The following is a 21,657-nucleotide window of genomic DNA, read 5'->3' as shown; positions in this document are numbered from 1 at the left end:
TAACTGTCAACAGTGTTAACCAAATGTGGTGACGTTCAGCTGGTGGCACAAACACTGCATTTATACAGAAAAACAGACATTGAAGCAGAAGGTTTGTTTCTTAAGCCAATAATTGTGAGTCAGTGTTCCTTATGCCGTGAGAAACAAAGGTTTTGGATTAAATTCATTCTTAATGGTGTGCTTTATTATTATTCTCACACTGATATTCCATCAATATGTTATTTGGGAACTTTGCTTTTAAAGCAAGCAATACAATAAAAGTGGTTGTCCAACTGTCTCTGACACTGTTCAGATTATTATTTTTCTAACGACACAACCAAATAATGAACACATCGTACATAATATGCTTGACATCCTAAGCATTTGGATATTGGCGGTCATGTTCTGAGCCATGAAACGTAAACGCTCAGGTTGGGCAGAAGTTGTGCCATCGGAAGCAGTCGCAAGCTTTCATAACAAGTTGAAAACACAAATGCAACACATTTATAATCTTGCTACAACATTCCTGTGTGAAGCAACTGTGCTGAAATCTGTCTCTGGCAACAACACCCACTGATTCAAACAAACGGTTTGTTATTCGCAATGGAATGGACTAAAATTGCAGTACTAATTTCAAACAGAATGACTTAATATCACTGCATGGGTGTGCATTGCCATGAATCTCATGATATGATACAATTTTGCGATTTGCATATATATACATACATATATATTCCGATGCTAAACAATACAATATAAATTGCGATTTATCGCGATATCAATAATAACAAATTTAACCTTTACAAGTACAAAATTGTATGAAATACAATTGATTTCTTTTCTTTTTTTTTTTACTTGCAAGAACAAGTAAATGGTAACTGACTGTAATTCAAGTACAACTATCAAAAACAAGTGGTATGTTTATCAAACTGTCAAATTACATTTCATTTTGCTTTTAGAACTGATTCTGGTTCTGTTAAGTTCTTAAATTAACCACATACATCTATAAAAGTGCCCAGTATTTTTTAGGAAAATAAAGTGCAATTAACTTCCAAGCTAAAATGCATTGAGGAGTGAGATAGTTTAACAACGTCTTATCAATCAAGAAACTGCGTATTCATATAATTTATTATCCATGCACTTGTATAAGTGAGTGTGTGTGTGTATGCGTGAGTGTATCTTGTTATAGTGGACAGGCTCAGGCATTTTAATAGAAGGATTGTATTTGTATTATGTATTCTCTGATTGTGTCTGATGTGGTTGTATGTTTTTACAACACTCTCACTGTGTGTTGCCATATTGTTGTGGAGTTGTGTATGTTTAGCCTTTTATATTCTATATCTGCTTATATTTATTGCCTGCACCCTGGGAGTACGAATGGAAATGAGTGTTTAAATAAATCCGGTGTATTTACAACTTCGGTTGTGCATTAATACACACTGTCCCACTCAAATAAACAAATACATAAATAAAAATGTGGTTCACTGACACCTAGTGACCGTGCATAGGTTAGCGCAATTACATGTGTTTTTTTTTCCCCATGAAAACACATGAATAAAAAAAATCGATTTAGACTTTCTTTGGATCAATACGATAATTGTACGGTGAAATATTGTGATATATCGGGTTTTTTCTTACACCCTTACTTCCCACTGCTCTGTGCAGTGAATGCTTTTAACGCATTTTCACATTCGACGACAGACAACGAAGAATGGCTAACGTGGAGAAAAGGGCAGGAGCTAATGCACATAAAAAGGGATAAAATAGCATTATGAGAGAGACAATTAGGATTATTAGTGGCAAGCAGGGTAGAAAAGATGTCAGCAGCCCTGCTCATTAAAGAACCATTACAGCTACATCTATTTTACCTTCCCAGACCAGTCACCTCTAAGTGACAGAGACAAATGGACTGAAAAGGAAGTGGCCACCACTGTTATTTTCACCCGTGGGCCTGCTGAAACAAAGCAGCTGTGTGCCAGTAAGTAAAAAATAAATAAAAGTGCAGCGTCCATCCACCCTGTCCTTTAGAAACATGGAAGAGGATCAGCGGGAATGGTGTCAACTGTTCCCTAATGTGATTAATGCTGATGCAAGTAAGTGCTAAGAATTAATTAATGCAACAACACTGATGAGTAAGAAACAAAACTATACCACTATACAAAAAGTCTGCTAGCTTCATGCTAACGTCTAAGGGAAAACCCATGTACATGCTCATGCTAACATTTACCAAAACACAAACTCACCCAGTTACAGTCTATGACACGATTCCAACAAGAAACAACAGCGACCCCAACTTACAATGTATTACATAGGCAACACAAGGAGAGTGTGTGTGTTTTTTTTTATTTGTTTAGCATGAATATATGTTACATTTAGTCTTAAGTTTGGCTTTGTGTGATTACATCATTGGAATCAGTTTAATTAAAATTATCTTATACAAACTGTATTTTTTGATGCCATAATTTGCCTTAACACACTATGCATTGTATACATTTTTACATTGAGAATCGTTTGAATCGAATTGTAACCCTAAGAATCGGAATCGAACCGTGGGACACCCAAAGATTCACATCCCTAATAGAAAACTACAAAATTGCCTATATCGATATGCTTATTTTTATTATAGCTTATTTTGTATCAAAATACATGTTTTAGAAGTCGCTACTTTCACTACTCTTCAGAACAGCACGAAAAGCACAGCTGGACGGAGTGGGTCCTAACTCAGACCTTCCCCTAAACAAGCCACGCTACAAAACTCACTCACACGTGCTGTCCCTCATAGGAGAAAAGGCAAAAAATGGCACATGTTGTGCAGCTGTGTGCCATTTTGCATCAGCAAATTCAACCCAGAATTGTCATTCTGGTCAGACTTAATTTGAATTTAAATCATCGAGATTTATATCGTATATTGACATTTTGAGAAAAAAATATCGAGATATGAGTTTTGGTCTATATCACCCAGCCCTATCTCCTATTATGTATGTATGAAAGACAGTTTGACAGAAAAGAGACATCTGTGTGGTCTAACACCTGTTGCTTCAGTGTTCAGTGAAAACTGACACTGAGGATGATCCTCAGAGGCACAAAAAGAGCCAAGTTTAATAAAGTTTTACTCATTAAGATGTTCGCACATTAACGTAAAAAAATAAACCAAAAACATGCACAAATAACACTTGCTTTGGAAATCGAGTCACAAATACTCTTAAGAAACCGGAAATGAGTCATATACATGGAAGAATAGCGAGTTTAGCATATTTCAATCAGCAAAAACAAGGCAGTCACTTCACACTTTCATATCATAAAGGTCTAATTCGCATACTGTAAGGTTTTATTCAAGTCCTGCGACTACTTGTTTTAAAATACATAATAAAACAGACAACAAGTCAACCCATGAAAGCCTTCCCTCCTTCCGTAACTGCTCCACTCACCGACTCCGTCTTCAGACTTTAACACCATGTTGTTGTCCTCAGAGTCCGTAACTTTTCAGGAAGTCTTCGTGTTGTTAAAACTGCACCGTACACAAAAAACGGAGTAGTCTATTAACTACTTTAACTGTATTTTATCACCAGTGAGTGTAAAAAGTCTCAGCAGAGTAACTTCCTCGGTAAATGACGGCTGTTTCGGTCGTCAGTGTGAGGGAGTGGTTTAGTAGTGACGGACTTTAAAAGCGAACAGTTTTTCCTGAAGACACCGTCAAATCTAATGTCGCGGAAGACTCTGCTTCCGCCGAGTGCCTTCAAAGTAAAGCCCCGAAGGAAAAAGACAAACTGACTGCTGAAGTGTAAGTTTTAAATTCGAGCTCCTCTATCAATATAATTCATTATCTGAATTTACGTGTTGTATTTTACCCTAGAGCTATAAATAATACTATAATAAATTGCTGAAGCCAAACAAGACACATAATTAAACTTGCTGTCGAGAAGGGTCTACACTATCAGGCCAGCAAAATAACAACAAAAAGACAGGAAATGCTTTGGTGAATTTCTAAGAGAACCTAAGCTTTTTGAAATATATTTAAAAATAAAAAATAAATAATCTAATTATTTGATAGAATTACCCGGAAATTAGGAATAACCTTTAAATAACTAATGCTGATATTTTAGAAGGTGTAAACTATTTCTAACTACCCAGTTCAATTTCTAATTAATTACTGTTGAATCTGATGGAAAGTTTCCAACTTTGAAAATCTTTAAAAATCAACCCCATATTGAAATGTTGTCTTTTTTTAATTGTATCATTTTTGAATGGATGCTAACATTTCTGATTAATTGAAATAAATAATTCCCCAAAAAAGTTGATATTTTTGAATATTCACAAATTTCCAGAGTTTAAGTTCCAGTGGAACTTAATAGAAAATGTTCTGCCTCTTGGCAACTACCTGTATAGTGTGTTCAATAAGTGTAAAATTAAAATCTATGTTTATTATAATACAAATCAAATACCGGCATCGCATTATTTTATCTATATTTATTCATTAATAAATATGCAATGCAATAATTACCCGTAATGGCGTTCTTGCTTTAAATAAAAACTCTTATTTTGAAATTAAACACAACTTCTCCAATCGGTAGGATTGTCACGACTTTGCACATAGGACAGAAAGCGCTACACATTAACCACATGACGCACAAGCCACACGCACGCGCTCACGCACGCACGCGCGCACACACACACACACACATCTGTTGCTGGGACAGAGCTGTGTGGGGGCAGGGAGTGTGTGTGATTGGCACACAAATGCACACATGTTTTCTTCTGACAAAAATAAAACTTTGTTATCGTGTTATTGTTATTGTTGTCATCAGAAATATATATATATATATATTTTTTTATTTTTTTTTATTTATTTTTTATACTGTTTAGTTTTATATGACGTCCACAGAGCAAAACAATGTGACAAGAATGGCGTCTGATAATAAGATCATATTATTAAATTTATCACACTGAGATTTGTTCTGATTGGTTTAATTTACCTCCATGACCCGCCCCTTTACTGTGGACTACTTTACGTAAATGTAATGGATTTAATTTATAAATTTAGTCATCCTGCGTTTGCATTTAGCTGTAGTCGAGTGGCAAAATAATAGTATACGACAAATAATATAATAATTATTGCTTTATTTGTAATAACACTTTATAAGTATTCAGTGTGAGTTTTGACAGCAAATTTAGTTTTAGTCATAGTCCTTTGATTAAAATACAACTTACCAGTAGTTTTAGTCAAAATTAAGTCACCAGACCTATTTCAGTTATAGTTTATAGTTTTAGTCAACTAAATGACATCAAGATTGTTTTAGTCGACTAAATCTGTTACAGTTTTAGTAGACTAAAATATAAACTATAAGAGTTTATGCATTGTTTTTTTTATATTTATAGATTAACCTACTATTGATCAGCTGATATTGGATGGTATTAATATTTATAAATACACACCGACAGATTTGATGTGATCAATGCGTAAGAACGTGATCTGTCTTTCGTCCACAGACACGTATAGCTTACTTCCTATTGGTTCACTACTGGCTATGTCCCGCCTTCCACACAACAAAATTAGTTTCCATTGGATACGGCTTAGTTCTGATTTGGATTTTTGTGAACTTTGTAGTTTAGTTTTCACTAGTTGACGAAAATATAAATATATATTTTTGATAAAGTGTTCGTTCAAATGTATTTCTGTAATTTTATATCAGTCATAGTCTCGTTAATGTAAGTTCTTTTAAAAAATGTAGTTGACAAAAACAATGACAAAAAATTTTAGTCGACAAAATTACCACTGATTAGTGATTATTTAATTTTATTATTGGTGAAACCATCTAAAAAATATATACATAAACCAATATATTGGTTGTACTTTTAATGAGGAAACAATGTGACATTAATGTCTTCTGGTAATATGTAATATGCTCATATTTCCAGTAAGTTCATTTTGTCTTCTTTTTTGAAATATATTTTAAGATTTTGTTTATTCAAATAAGTTTTTTTTTTTTTTTTTTTTACAATTATGTTGTGATTACAATTGCATTTTAAAAAATCTATTGTTGTTGTAATCATAATCTAATTGTAATTGAGTTTAAATAACTGACTTTGAAAATGTAATTGGCATAAAAATTTGATAAAAATGGAAAATTATAAATTAACGCAAAACTGGGGAACCATGTTACAGTTCTATGTGCCGTTCTATACAAGTGTTAACAATTATTAAAAAAAAGTTTCATATCAAGCTTTCCCACATTTTACTATTTAAAAAATATTAAAAACCTATATTTTCATTGATTGGGAAGCTTAACTAATAGATAGGAAATAAATTCGATGATAGATATTAGTTTTTAGTGATTTAGGACCTGTTATTAAAAGAGATGCTAACAGAAAGCTAACTTTTATAAGGTTATTTATTGCAGACTTAATAATTGTGATTAATTGTAATTGAACTTTAGTAAATGAGAATGTATTTGTGATTGACTTTCTGAAGATAAAAAATAATTGTAAATTAATTGTAATTGGGGAAAAAAAATGCTGGTAACTGTAATTATAATTTAATTGTAATTGAAAATGTGATCGTAACTGAAAAATGTAATTCACCCCAACTCTGACTGCCAGTCTTCCTCAAAGGTGATTTCTTGAATTATACGTTAAGGTTTTGTTTAATCAGACAAGTTCTTCTTAGGAAAAGAGGAAGACTGGCAGTTGATAGTTGAAACATGACAGGAGATAAAATAAAATAAAAATTCCTGAAACAAACTTGTTTAAATAAACCAAACCTCAACAAATATGTGAGCTCATACCTGCAGCAGCCTGTTAGAACACATGCACACAGAGGAATGCTGCCAGCAGCCAAGAAAGGAGGCCACAAACAGGAAGGGAAACTCATCACTGTTCTGATACATTAAATAAAAAAATATACACAATCAGTAGTTTAGCACTGAGCCAGAAATAAAGACCTACTACGAGGGATTCCCACCCTGAGGACTACCAGTAAGTCCATTTTTTAGGTCCTGAATACATCAATTGTGTTGCTCAGCTCAACAAGCCACAATCCAGCCTGTGTGAGGTGAACACTGTTCACAAGGTTTCCATTCACTGTCATTAGTTCATCCATTCCTTCAGGCCGTGGTGTAAAACTGTTCTTCAGAGCTGTGAACAAGTGAAACCAGGACACTTTATGACCTTTAAAAAATCATTATGGACAGACAGACAAAGCCTTCCTGTCCCCTATCCACACACACACACACACACACACACACACACACACACACACACACACACACACACACACACACACACACACACACACACACACACACACACACACACACACACACACACACACACACACACACAAAACTAAAGCAGAAAACACTGAGATAAGTAAATAGTTTTTATGCAAATGTGAAATTGAGCCTCATTTTGAGCAAAGACAGTTTTGTTTAGTCAAGTTTAAAATATGCAGCTGATTATAGGCAAAATTCCTGAGGACAAATGTTTCACTCTTTATTCATCCATTATTAGTCAAACAGCTGAAACAAAAAGGCTGCCTCAGGCCTCACTCGTGTTATAACTTTGGATTCTACTGCAACAACGCTGAGACTACATCATTTTATCAAACCATGTAAATCACCGAAGCAGATTACCAAGCCTGTTTGTTAAAGAGCCCATGTTACGCTAAATCAACTTTTCTGTGCTTTAAACATGATAAAAGTACTGTTAGTGCTTCATATACATGCCCAGAAGTGTTTTTTTCATTCATTCCCTCAATCGTTAGTTAGAGGGTGATTTGCTCCTTTCTTACTGCAGGGTGAGCCCAAACACCTCGCTCCAAATTGATGACGCGTTCCCACTTTGATGACGAATTTGACGCGGCACTGAGCTGGAGAAGCCGCGCCTCCAGGAAGCTCTCTGCCGTGATTGACATGTAATCAGACACGCCCGCAAAGGTGAGCATTTCAGCGTCCTTCGCGCAGTGCTATGTATGTATTTTCTACAATCTATGTATGCACCGGTGAACGCCCCGCCCCCACGCTCTGTCTTGTGTTTATAAAGCAGCATGAGCTCGGCTACAGAGTGGGTGGAAAAAGGGCGGGCCGTCCTCTGGCCCTAAGTTACCGTGCGGGGAGGAGGAAGTCAGTCTGCCCTCTATAGACACGCTCACTCATGAATATGCATAAGTAGGCCGCATGAGTTGCTCAGAAAGTGACTTTTCCGAGGCTAAAAGTCTGGAAAGCAGGTGAGTTTGGGAAAATAAACCTCAAATACCATGGTTTTGAGGTTCTTAGAACAAATGGAGATGGGTACATACAGTATATCATATGTGGATAGGATATTACTAAATGAATTGTCTGTTAGTTGTAAAATTGAGAAAACACTTAAAGGTCCCTTCACATATCTGGTACGCTTAAAGTGAACTTAAGTTCGACGCATCTGCAAATTCGGTTCGTTTGGGCTGGTGTGAAAGTGGACCAGTTTAATTTGGTTCCAACTCAAGACCGAGACTGACCTCTGGAGGTGGTCTTGGTACGGTTCCAAGCAGAGTTCAGTGCGGCTCGCGTGTGGTGAGAACACTGACCAGCCTCAGTTTGGCCCAGCGCTGTTATGTAGCAGCCATTTTGGTCTACGGAGGCTTCCGTAGCACGCCGCACAGTGTATTTTGGGAAGTGCCAACTTCATTACTTCACACGAGTTTGGTTTAAAACTAGAGATGAATCAGGGACAAACGTGGTCAAAAGAGGAGGTACAGTGCCTCACAGAAATATGGGCAGACAAAAAACGCCAAAATATTTGCAATTTTCATAGCTCATTCATAGTAATTGGCTCCTTTGCAAAAATACTGGTGTGAATGAGAACCAAACTAGTTGAGAATTGCCTTAAACAGAAACACATCTTCTTTTAACATTTGTTCTAAATTTACTTTGTTCAAAAATATAAACCCCTCTTAAATTATACTTTCCTTCTCTTTGTTTAAAAAGTGATATAATACCCAAAGGAAGGCTTTTATTTCTTACTTGAAATACAATCTCTTACACTTTATGTATTATTCTTAATGATCTCTATTGTAATTTGATTAATGGATCTGTATATGTTTTACATGTATTACCCCAGCTTTCTGTTCTATGTAGAATACCAATGATTTTATATAATTTTTTTTAATGTGTTCTATGTGAGGCTTCAAACAAAGCTCATGATCTTTCATGATGCCCAAGAACTTGGTCTCATAGACACGATCTCAAGCATTAGCCATTATCCGGCCAAAGAATGAAAACCGCTGTTTAAAATGTTAAAGTCTTCAGCGTTTAAAAATTAAAAAGTGGATCTTTAGATTTAGTCATTGAACAAAACAGTGACGTGTGAATGTGTGATTCAATAACTGGAGCTTATACCACCTTTCATAAACATGGGATGATGTACAGTAAATATGACTCCCATGTTTGTTACACCCACATGGCACCACAAATAGTTTTTGGTTTGGATTTCTCTGATGAAATGTAAATGGACTGAAAGGTAACAAACAGATCACTGGTTTAATCTCAGAACACGCTAACACATGTATAGAGTGTGTACTCGCATTATTGTTCAACTACAACAATACTGTAATAGCTTTAGCATTTCTACAGGTAGTAAAATAATAATCTACTGTATTATTATTAGGGGTGAGTATTGGAAAGGATGTTGCAATACGATATGTATCACAATACTTGGGTCAGGACACGATATTATCACGATATATTGCAATATTCTACCCAGTTAACATTAAAAATAAATGTCGAGATGAAATATCAAGTTGCAGTATATGTTCATCAGAAGATATTAATCATTCAGAAGACAAACGGAGTCAAAACTATTTGCTTCAAAACATCCATCCATTCATCCATCGTCAAACCCGCTAATTCCCATGCTTCAAAACATCCTATTTATTATTATTAATATTATGAATATTATTATTATTATGAATATATCTATGGCGCCATCTACTGGAGTGGAGTTGCGGAAGTGGCACAATTTTCAAAGTTTTTTTTTACTTACTTTTACAAAGTTTTTGTCAACATGCCCAGGAGTTAAATTAAATTGATTAAATATCAGAAAAAAAGAAGAAAAAAAATATTTAAAAAAAATTAAATTGATTTAAAATAGGCACTCAAAAAAATCATATATATATATCGTGAAATATTTTTTTTTAACACCCCTAATTATTATCATTATTATTATTAGAAGTAGTAGTATTGTAATTATAACAAAATTTGGGAAGGTGAGGCTAGGAAATTATCAGCTACCCCTGCTGTTCATTTGTGTGAATTACAAAAATAAGCAGAGCTGAGAATAAAATGAACTGTCAGTAATTTTCTATGCACTTCTGTTGACACGATGCACTCAAAAATATTTACCAGTCCATCTCAGAGCAAACTAGTCCAGAGGTTCCCAACCTTTCACAAATGTTCAGTGACCCCAGAGACTTTTTTTTCTTCCTAGAATTAGTTTTTGGTCATGTTTATTTAAGTGGGCTACAAATACAGAGTAGGTGTGCCACCTTAGATATTTTTATATTGCATTTTATTTTAACTAGATTTTTATTTGTGGAAGATTAAGTATTGGATACAGTTATTTGATGTGTGATGTGAATTTGGAAAAACATTAATACCGTAATTCCAAAAAAAAAATATTTTTACCTAAGTTTTATTTAATTTTTTTATGTTTAAGATTGTGTTTTATTTTGAAAAATAATAATAATTAAAAAATCAGTAATGATTATTTTTTAAACTATTACTAGACAAAAACATGTGCTTCCTTCTTTAAATCTGAACAAAGTGAACATCCGAAAGAGGGACGTTATGTAAATCAACACTTAGTTGAAACAAGGAAATGAAAGGCTTAACTACTGGCATTGCAGACATTCTTCGACGTTAGCCGTTAAAGTCCTCCATGTGTGACTCACTTCATGAGCTGATGTTGAAACCACTGCTTGTTTTTGATCGAGCGTTCAGAGGTAATAACGGCTTTAGATGAAGTCAGATTGGGCGATTGATTACAGACATGAGTCAAATTGAGTGTTACAGTTACAGGAGAGTCAAGAGATTTGTGGGTGGTCTTTGCTTACATTATGACTCCCAGAAACTGAAAGAAGAGACAGGAGAAGGTGGCTGATCGATGGGAGCTGGGCCGTCACTTTACCAACAGGGTGTGAAATACAGATAAAGCTGACCGCTGAGAACCACAGAGAATACTGTGCACCCCTGCTAATTTGGAAGGATTTTACTCAACACGCCTTCTTTGTTTATCTCCTAGAGTTAGTCCCCATATGAATTTAAATCAAATACAAAATCATTTAACCCTTTCACCAAATCAAACTGTGTTCTTGTAAGAATTAAAATGTTTAAAGTACATTAGGAAACTGTTAAAATCCCCTTCGACAGCTGTGTTTACTACTAGGATACTCTATTCACATTTTGATATCAAACATGTTTAAAATCTTAACTTCATCCTCGCTGTATGTTTGGCTAGCTGCTAGAAGGATGGACGAATGGATGGATGGTTGGATGGTTGGATGGATGGATTGAGGGACGAATAAATATAGTTTAAGCACCGGTATATGCTTCAAACACTTAGCATCAGAAACATTTTGTACAGTATTTTCAGAATCCAGTATCGATTACATTTTATTCATATAGCGTAAAATAAAACAAAGTCATCTCAAAGAGCTTAACAATATAAAATTCATAGTTTGACAATATAAATGCTGACTCCTTAAGGTGCGTTCACACCGAAAGCGACTTCAGCGACTCTGACGACTAGATAACATTCAAAATCAATGTAAATGACGCAGCGTCAAGTGATGCAACTCAGGCTGTGTTTGAATTTACATATTAACGTACTACACACTACAGAGTCAATAAGTATATACTGTCTACTATCATGTATGAGGATGAGTATACTTCCAAGTTTCCCAGGATGCATTTCCAACCTACAATAACAATAACCTGAAGAACACTGAGGCTAAATATCTCATTTATTTCGCCACCTTTGAAAGTTCTGAAAACAATTTAAATGAGAAAGTCACCAAGTAGAATATCAACATGTGGTCATATGATCCACAAAACTTGCGCAAACACATTTCATTCCAACATTTCTGAGATTTTCGGAGACCTGCCATTGTGCTACTGACCAAACCTCCGGTTAACTTCAAAACAAGAGCCCTATTTACAAAAGAGTTAAACACTAAGAAGAGATGCTTTTGTTTTGAAAAGGGGATGTTTGACTTTTAGCTATAAACCGGTCCCAGGATGAATCATGGGGCGATTGTGCGTGACTAGTATGCCCACCGTGCAGACTTCCATACTATGTGAATGCACTACATACTCATTTTGACATCAGGGTTAGTATGAGTAGTCTGTTAGTATGAGTAGTACGTTAGTATGAGTAGTATGTTAGTATGAGTAGTACGTTAGTATGAGTAGTACGTTAGTATGAGTAGTACGTTAGTACGAGTAGTATGTTAGTATGAGTCGTATGTTAGTATGAGTAGTACGTTAGTATGAGTAGTATGTTAGTATGAGTAGTACGTTAGTATGAGTAGTACGTTAGTATGAGTAGTATGTTAGTATGAGTAGTACGTTAGTATGAGTAGTACGTTAGTACGAGTAGTATGTTAGTATGAGTCGTATGTTAGTATGAGTAGTATGTTAGTATGAGTAGTACGTTAGTATGAGTAGTACGTTAGTATGAGTAGTACGTTAGTACGAGTAGTATGTTAGTATGAGTCGTATGTTAGTATGAGTAGTACGTTAGTACGAGTAGTATGTTAGTATGAGTCGTATGTTAGTATGAGTAGTACGTTAGTATGAGTAGTATGTTAGTATGAGTAGTACGTTAGTATGAGTAGTACGTTAGTATGAGTAGTATGTTAGTATGAGTAGTACGTTAGTATGAGTAGTACGTTAGTACGAGTAGTATGTTAGTATGAGTCGTATGTTAGTATGAGTAGTACGTTAGTATGAGTAGTATGTTAGTATGAGTAGTACGTTAGTATGAGTAGTACGTTAGTATGAGTAGTATGTTAGTATGAGTAGTACGTTAGTATGAGTAGTACGTTAGTATGAGTAGTACGTTAGTATGAGTAGTACGTTAGTATGAGTAGTACGTTAGTATGAGTAGTATGTTAGTATGAGTAGTACGTTAGTATGAGTAGTATGTTAGTATGAGTAGTATGTTAGTATGAGTAGTACGTTAGTATGAGTAGTACGTTAGTATGAGTAGTACGTTAGTATGAGTAGTACGTTAGTATGAGTAGTATGTTAGTATGCGATTTTGAACAAAGCCTCAGTCTTGCGATATGAGTTGTTAGAAGTCGCGCAAAGTTTAAAATTGGGTTAGGGTTTTCAAGTTTTCAAGCGACTTCAACTGACACTGTGTTGCGATATCCGATCGGCAATAAGTTCCTCCCTACGTCATTGGGAGAAACATGGAGGAAAGAGTCATCATGGCTGTATGCGGCTACCCTGTCTAGTAAAACACCTGTGCTCCTTTTCAACGAGACCGCAATAACATAAAATAAAATACCGCGTCTATTGGCGGGGTAGATGAAACAATGAAACGAACCAAAAAGCACAACTATGTTCAAGCAACTCATCACAAGCAATTTGAGCAACTTGAGTCACTGAATTCACGTTGGGTTTGAACGCACCTTTCATACTGATACTCAGCTCAAATTACAAAGAATCGCTCAATTAATAGACTTACTGTATGTATCCTTTCTAGCACAATTATGAGGCGATTTAGAAGCTGCAATAAACACTGATTGGCTGAAATCTCCAAAATGGCAATGCCCACATTTAAAGGTGCAATAAGTGTATTTTGAAGGGTGGAAGTTGATGTAAATGAATATTCTTACAAAAAGACCTATTATATAGGTGATTTATCAGATGGGTTGCATATTCTAATTAGTATCATTTAACCATCCTTACAACACACTGTAGTTTGTGTCTGATGCACAATTCAGACAACTTTACCCTTTCGTAACTTGACCAAATACGTAAACGCTCAACTCTGATGCTGATTCGGGAGTTTTGAAATCCCTGAGACAGCACTGCTTCCCCTTTGCTCCATGTTCAGTCAGCTGATTCACCACATGCAAGACGAAGCGGTTTGAGCCGTGTCGACACAATGTCTGAGCACACCCAACAGAAACCTGCAGTGTCTCACTTCACCGCAATATAAAACAACACAGCTTAACAACATTGCTCTATTTTCCAATCAAAACAGAGGAACTAAAAGATTATCATCTGAAAAGATGATAATATGCAACCCGTGCACAGAGAGACATGAAGGAACCACCATTGTCATTCTTCAGCTGTCATTATTCCATCTGCGTTTAAACAGACATGCAGGAGGCGTGGCTCATCTGATCCCTGGTATGAAGAGCACTGTTATTTGCTTCACAAGTGCACAGAGATGTCAACTTTCGACAGAGTGGAGAATTTGTCTGTCACAATCTGCCTCGGTGTTGTCACACATTCTAGTGACGGGCTCTGCGTGGGAATGCAAAGTCACAAACACTGAATTACACAGGAAAAGTAATACTATTACCTCACTCACAGTGCCTGTGCACAGAGCAAAGATCAATGAGGAATTAAGAGTTTGGGTTAAAGTGTTCACACTTACAGTCAATCAATCAGCTGTTAAAATCTGAGACTGACTTTAAAAACGTGTTCATTATTATACAATTGAAGTGATGAGGAAACACTAAGGCTGCACGATTATGGCCAAAACCATAATCACGATTATTTTGATCAACATTGTAATCACGATTATAATCACAATTATTGATCATGTGAATGGTATAGAGGAGGATTTTCCCAAAGTTTGGAAAAGAAACACCCAACATGACTGCCCGTGATGAGTCGCTTGAACATAGTGGCACTGTGTGTGTGTGTGTGTCTGCCGCTAACACGGGAGAGAAAGGGTTGATCACTTCTTCACGGTTTAAATGATCAACTTACAGGGTTACTAAAGGATGAGTTCGAGCAGAATGTAGGCTTATTCAAGAAGTTAACAGCTTTAATTTTGCCCCGGTAAATTCAAGAGGTCCTGGCTGCAGACCTCCGCTGCAGAGGGAGGGGCTGGCTCTACAGACAGTGACGGCCGCGGGAGTTGTCGCTTGAAGTCGCTTAAAAAGTTCAAATATTTTAACTTTGAGCGACAAGGTCGCGCTTGACTAGTCGCTCAAATCACGCAAGTCATGTCGCTTGAGGGGAGATAACTTGAGGTTGCGTCATTTCTATTGATTTGAATGTAGTCTAATAGCTTCAGTCACTCCAGTCGCGTTTGGTGTGAACGCACCTTTAGTGCGCATGCGCAGCAAGCCAAAACGAGCTGGGGAGGAGCACGTACAACGTCAGAATGATTGACAAGTAGGAGGACCAATAGTCTAGATGATCCACTCGAAATTGGAGGCTAAAATAACGTCCACCACATTAACTTTAAGGAAAAATCTGTATTTTTTTTCGCACTACTTAAAAAATACAAACAATATATGAACAGTTAACAGTGCAAAATGAAGCTTTAAATAAAAATTATACCAAAGAAATAAGAAATTATTCCAAGGATTTGAAAAATACCATGAGTTAACTGAATAAATTCACAATTACAGTGTAATCACAACTTATTGGAAACAATTACAGCTCACAGCTCTCAACAATCCACCAAATGACTCAAAGCTGTTGCTGACTAATGGCTGAGAATGTGCCTGATTGGATATGCAGCAGAGCCCACATTTTAAATCTAAATATTGACGACGATCAGGTTAATTTAATCGTGGCAACCAAAATCGTGATCACGATTAAAATGTGATTTAGATGTGCAGCCCTAGCAAACACACAACGATTGAAAAGCAGCCACGACGCACAGATCTGACTGGACTTTACCTGGAGCTTCATGAAGTGGCTTCACAGCTGGAGATAAGAACATCTGGAGGCTGGAGACACACAGTTCATTCAGAGTCCCCATAGCTACAGCCTCAGTCTCTGTGATGGTCCTGTCGTCACTTTGTCGTAAGGATTCAGAGTTAAAAACAAGCAAGAGGGATGTTGGTGAAGTCCAAAGCTCAACACTGCGGATGGGGACGATCACCCTTTGCTCCCAGACTCCATCTGTCAGCTTCTGCTTGGCAGTTTCTCATTTTCTTTCCCCAAACACCGGCTACTCAATGACTTCTACACTCACCCAGTGCGACCTCAAACTGTCACCTGCTTTGGTTTCCTTTCGATTTGGCAGCACGACTTGCTGAAATCACTTCTGTTTTCTCCCAGTTTCCCTTTTGTGCCGGCGTTTGAGCCTCCCTCGTCCTCCTCTGTGCTCTCATTCTCTCTCACTTGCACGAGCTTGCTACTTCCCATATTAATTCAAGCAGACATTTCTAGATCCCTGTTATTGCGCACATAGATGAAAAAGCCAGGTGCTTCGCATCCAGCTGCACACAAATATACCAGCAGCTCAAACAGAGACACATGGAACCTGGTTAAATCAAATTTACAATATAGGGAAAATGGATTTTCGAAATGTAACAAAAATAATTATGTGTGATTAAAATGCACACTTTGAGCAGCATGTCGACTATTTGTATTTCTTAACACCTGATGCGTTTAGTTAGCTATTCATCATCTTATATTGTAGTATCTTTATATATGTAATCTAATTTACATTGTTGCCTGGCAACAAGATAAGAGAATGTATTTGCTTTTGGGCAAAGCCCTGTCAGACTTTGAGGGGTTTTCATCATGACACAGCAATATTTTACCATCTCCTATCCCCAGGGCTTCACAGATACAGAGACACCACCTCACAAAAGATACATTAATTCACAGTAACATGATGAAATTATAATAAAACCAATGAAATCAAGGGTTATTGCTTCCACTTGCGCAAATATTTACCTTCCCGTTTGGACTGATGTGTCCACACCTGCCACTGTGAAATAGCCACAAAGTGCCTCTCGCTTTTATTAAAAAGCAGCTTTTCTTTTTCAGTTTTAGTCGTAACATAATTGTTTACTTTGTCACACATGGCGTGTTCATGTCCTTTCATTGCATAACCTTTCTCTAAGCTGCACAGCTTTTGGTCATATCTGAATATGAGCTTTTATCATGTGCTGCCAGGGTCAGATTTGGACAGCACAGATACTTATTAACTTTATCAGATAATGCCTGGGTAAGATAAAATATATTACATTGAATATTTTCTTGCATTGCTTTAATTATATGAATTGATGGATGGATGGATGGTATCTAGCTTGGTTGATTCATAGATATATCAAGTGCATGTGAATCTGACATACTGTAAGTATAAGTACATTGATGTAAATGCATTTCAATAAGTTTAAGAACACTAATAAAGGCTATGGGTGAGTCATTCTCAATAATTCATAATAGGCTGATTGCAGGGTGTAGTTAAGGGTAATGTTCAGTGGAACCTAAAAACAAAAAAACAAAAAAAAACAGGGCCATCATTATTTAAAGAGGGTTCAGAAATGTGATGATTAAGTGAAAAAGTTAACAAAATTATAAATAAAATGTCCCATCTCAGGGATATATTAGAGTCCGGCTCAGTTAAACTGGGTTCTAACTGGAACGGGCATTTCATCAAAGAGTAAACACCTTAGTTGGCATAGTAACACAGTCAAACCTGCTCCCGACCAGGCTTGGTTTACCTGCTGCAGGCTGCAGACGCACTCATATGAAAGTACGTCATCATTTTTAAACATGCCATTTTGTGGAGCTTTAAAACACTCAACAATGATCTACCAAAGGTAGATTTATGTTCCACAATTTCTCACCATCTACAGCTTTAATGTGGTATTTTAAGAGGAAATTAAACAGAATATCAAGGTACACTGTTTAATTATGATTTTAAATCGACACAAATGATGACAGAATCATGGTCTTATTGCGTGTTTTAAGTGTAGCATACGTTTTAATGAAATGATCGCAGTCTCCATGTGTTATAAACCATCCATCGCCTCCCGTTTACCACACGGCAGGTCCATTCATTGAGGATCCAGAGATCAATAATGAGAAAGCACTGAACATACAGACTGGGCACAGCACTATGTGATGACAAACTCTATGAACATCAAACTCTGTGAACTATTCATCAAAACACTCACAAGTCTCATGAACGACATGTTATTTAATTGTGAGTTACTACAACACTGACAGGTGTACTATAAAATAGCCCCTCATCAAACTCACATGGATCAGTGCGTTATCACATGCTTCACTTGTTCTCTATGATACATTGAATAAATAAAACCAACTTCAAACCTTTACGTCTTTTAAAATGTTCAGCCCACAAGAGACTTCTCTCCATCCTTTTATTCTTTGTTTCTTTATCTTGTCGCTCACTGCTCGGTAACAGATGATGTCACGTCCTGTTGGTGTCGGCATTGGTTTCTATTGGCTGTTTTTTCAGAGTAAAAGCTGCAGAGCATGAATTCTCACGTCTCTGATCATTAAATCTGTGATCGATCTTGTGGGCCTTACACGTACGCTGTCACTGTCAGCTGGCTTGGTTAAGACAATGAGATTCAGGCTGAGAAGAGTTTGATGAAATGGAAAAAGCCGGCGTGGTCATGCACGGACGGCTTAGTTAAACCAGGTTTTACCCTTGGGGTGATGCAAAATGCTACACAGGGACATTTATTAACAAACAGCTGCACAATGTGGGCCACTTTTGTCTTTTTCACCTGTAAAGGACAGCATGTGTGAGTGAGTTCTGTCGTGTGACTTGTCATTGGGAAGGTCTGGGTTAGAACATACTCATTATTCTATCTAACTGAGCTTTACATGCTGTTCTGATAAGTAAAAGCACCGACACCTAAAACTATTGATACATAATAAGCTATTACATACATATATATATATATATATATATATATATATATATAATAGAGATGTAACGATTCGCTCAACTCCCGATACGATTCGATTCATGATACTGGGTTCACGATACGATTCTCTCACGATTTATTTTACAAAATGGGACTGTAGACAATTTTTTTTTTTGGGAAAAAAACTCGAAAATACGGTACTATTTTCCTTTTATTTTTCATTGTCAAAAGAATTCCTTGACTATTCAAAACAATGCAATTTAACTAAAAATAAATCTTGAATGAAATAAATAAAGGAATAATACAAATGAAAATGAAGCCTATTAATTTAAATTCTGGTTCTATAATAAACAATGCAAAACTGTGTAAGTTATTTTTCTTTTTAAAAGTGCAACTGAAAATGTATTTTGTGCCTTAACAATTGGACTTTAAAAAAAAAAAAAAACCGTGATTGCAATGATTTACGTCATATTCGTTTGGACCAGCAGAGGGCGCTGGTAACCCAGTGGTCGGTTGGGATGCAGATATCTTTCAGTGAAGAAGAGAAGCTATGCTTGCAGACAGAGTTAATAGAAAAACGTGACTTTTACAGATGTTCAAGTAATATTACAGATATTCTTTCGGTGCTAAAGGGGTAATGAATCATTTATTAACATATTTAAGAGTAGAAGGCGGCCAGAAAGAAAGTATTAGCAAACTCCGCCCGCCGCCTACACTTGTTGATAAAAAAGTACTGCGATTCAATTTTCAGAAAATCGATATCAACCGTGATAACTATGAATCGATTTTTAACTAATATATATATATATATATATATATATATATATATATATATATATATATATATATATATATATGTATTGTAGCAATATTGTAGTTTTCTATATTGCCAAAATAAAAAAACACGATATGTCTTGAATCTCAATATCGCACCCAGCCCTAATTCCTAAATTATAAAACAGCCTAAATAAAAACATAAATGTGTATATGAAGCACACGTGTTTATTTAATATACTTACTGTTTATATACAAGTCAACACGTTGCACATTTACTGTTAATTTCACGTTGCTTGTCTTTAAGTTAGACATCTATATTTTATTTTTATTACATATTTTCTGATAATTTCTCATGCTCACTCATGTGGTTCTCTAGTATTCACTAAAGACTTATTAGACACATTTATTACAGACTTTACATCCTTTAACACTTTATTAAAGCAGTGTATATTTGTGGAGCTTGTGATTGGCTGATTTTTCATGGTGACTTACGTCATTCCTTCTGCTGTGGTAGACGTTAAAATCTCAGTTATTATTAATCTAACAGAACATGTAACTGTGTCCCATCCTGCTGCTCTTTATGAAGATAAACTCTGTGTCTCGTATTTACACCAGTTCTTAGTTTTTTTTTGCTGGAACGTCTTCATTCATCATCTCTGTTTTGAGTTGTTTCCTGGTTTGTTGCCGCTGTCGGCACTAATCTCGCGAGATCTGCCACCCAGTTCTCGCGAGGCTAATGACGGCATTCAGTTTAGTAAGACATCTTTTAATTATTATTACATTAAAATACGGGATATTTAGGGGAAAATACTAAACGGACGATGGCGGGAAATGGGGGTAAAATACGGGAGTTTCTCGGCCAAAACGGGATACTTGACAGGTATGTTTTATGTGTTGAATACATAAATAACCCATTGCCGATGAATCATTTACCAATTCCCTATTACCACCATTACACTAAACCTTTAAATTACAATTCATTTATCTTGAACAGTTTTCATCCAAATCTTCTCAAATTGACTGAAAACATTAATGACCACAAGAGTATGAACCCTATCAGTTGTGGTGATGATATCACACATACACACGCAGATGTGAGTTGACACTAGGGATTGATCCGATACAATATCAGACACAATATCAGCATGAATCATACATACTTTTATTATTATTATTATTTATTTTTTAATAAGAAAAATACTATTTACTTATTTTGTAGTGTGGAATGTTAGAAAAGACTTGATCAAGTGATGTCACTCAAACAGAGAACAATAGTCAGCAACAGTAGGAATGAGAAAAACTGACCCATTTATTATTAACCAATTGGTTACATACATTTTCACCTTCAACATAATATCTACAGTATTCTACAATTGAATAAAATAAATAAAAAATGAATTGCAAAAAAAAAATTAGATAGATTGAATTAGATATCTTATATTCGTTTTCAGGCTGATATCGGACCAATATCAGTAATCGATATCGGATTGGGACACCCCTAGTTGATACATGTCGTGTATCAATTCTGCACCCACAGGTGTGGGGATGTCAGCTCACACATGGGTCACACACAGACAGACTATTTTTACACAGCTAAAACACCAATGTGTTCAGCACATTGAAAAAATATGTTATGCTTAATCAAAATGGGAAAAGTCATGAAATATGAAAATTGACAGGAGGGTTAATAATACTTCTACTGAAACAAAAACTGACTATGGGTGTTATAGTGTTTCCACTATTTGTAAACTGAAACCATTTCTCAGACCATCTCAGCGCTACTAGTTTGGCCTAAATTGAGCTTTGTGTGCCGTAGCACAGTGGCTGGCTAAATGAATGAAGTGTAAAAGATTCAGATGAAATGTCAAAGATATGCCCTCGGTTCTGTGGGCTGACAGGTTGTCTGTGGGATGTAATAAAACTGTAACCCTGTGTTGGTGGTTCTCCTACATAGGAGCTAATGTTAGCAGTGCTCCCAGGGGAGCTCATGGAGAAAGTACCTGTGATGATACGATCAATAAATAAGACAATGCTAT

At 36.1% G+C, this 21,657-nt stretch overlaps 1 protein-coding gene across 3 annotated transcripts in view; it reads right to left on the bottom strand.

Moving 5' to 3' along the window:
* The window catches only part of cyth1a (cytohesin 1a), a 64,284-nt gene that overhangs the window by 39,869 nt on the left and 2,758 nt on the right, over window positions 1-21,657 (bottom strand). The window contains exon 1 of one of the 3 annotated variants that reach the window (XM_028454558.1): window positions 15,885-16,210. The exons of 1 other annotated variant lie outside the window; for it this stretch is intronic. In XM_028454558.1, the coding sequence (XP_028310359.1) occupies window positions 15,885-15,966 (82 nt within the window). In that variant the 5' untranslated portion in view covers window positions 15,967-16,210. Of the gene's footprint in view, window positions 1-3,407; window positions 3,658-15,884; window positions 16,211-21,657 lie in introns of those variants that run through there. One more of the 3 variants, XM_028454560.1, reaches the window with a different exon arrangement.

This window comes from Gouania willdenowi, chromosome 8, assembly GCF_900634775.1.
Source record: "Gouania willdenowi chromosome 8, fGouWil2.1, whole genome shotgun sequence".
Taxonomy (NCBI): Eukaryota; Metazoa; Chordata; class Actinopteri; order Blenniiformes; family Gobiesocidae; genus Gouania; species Gouania willdenowi.
This window is presented reverse-complemented; position numbering and strand designations above follow the sequence as displayed.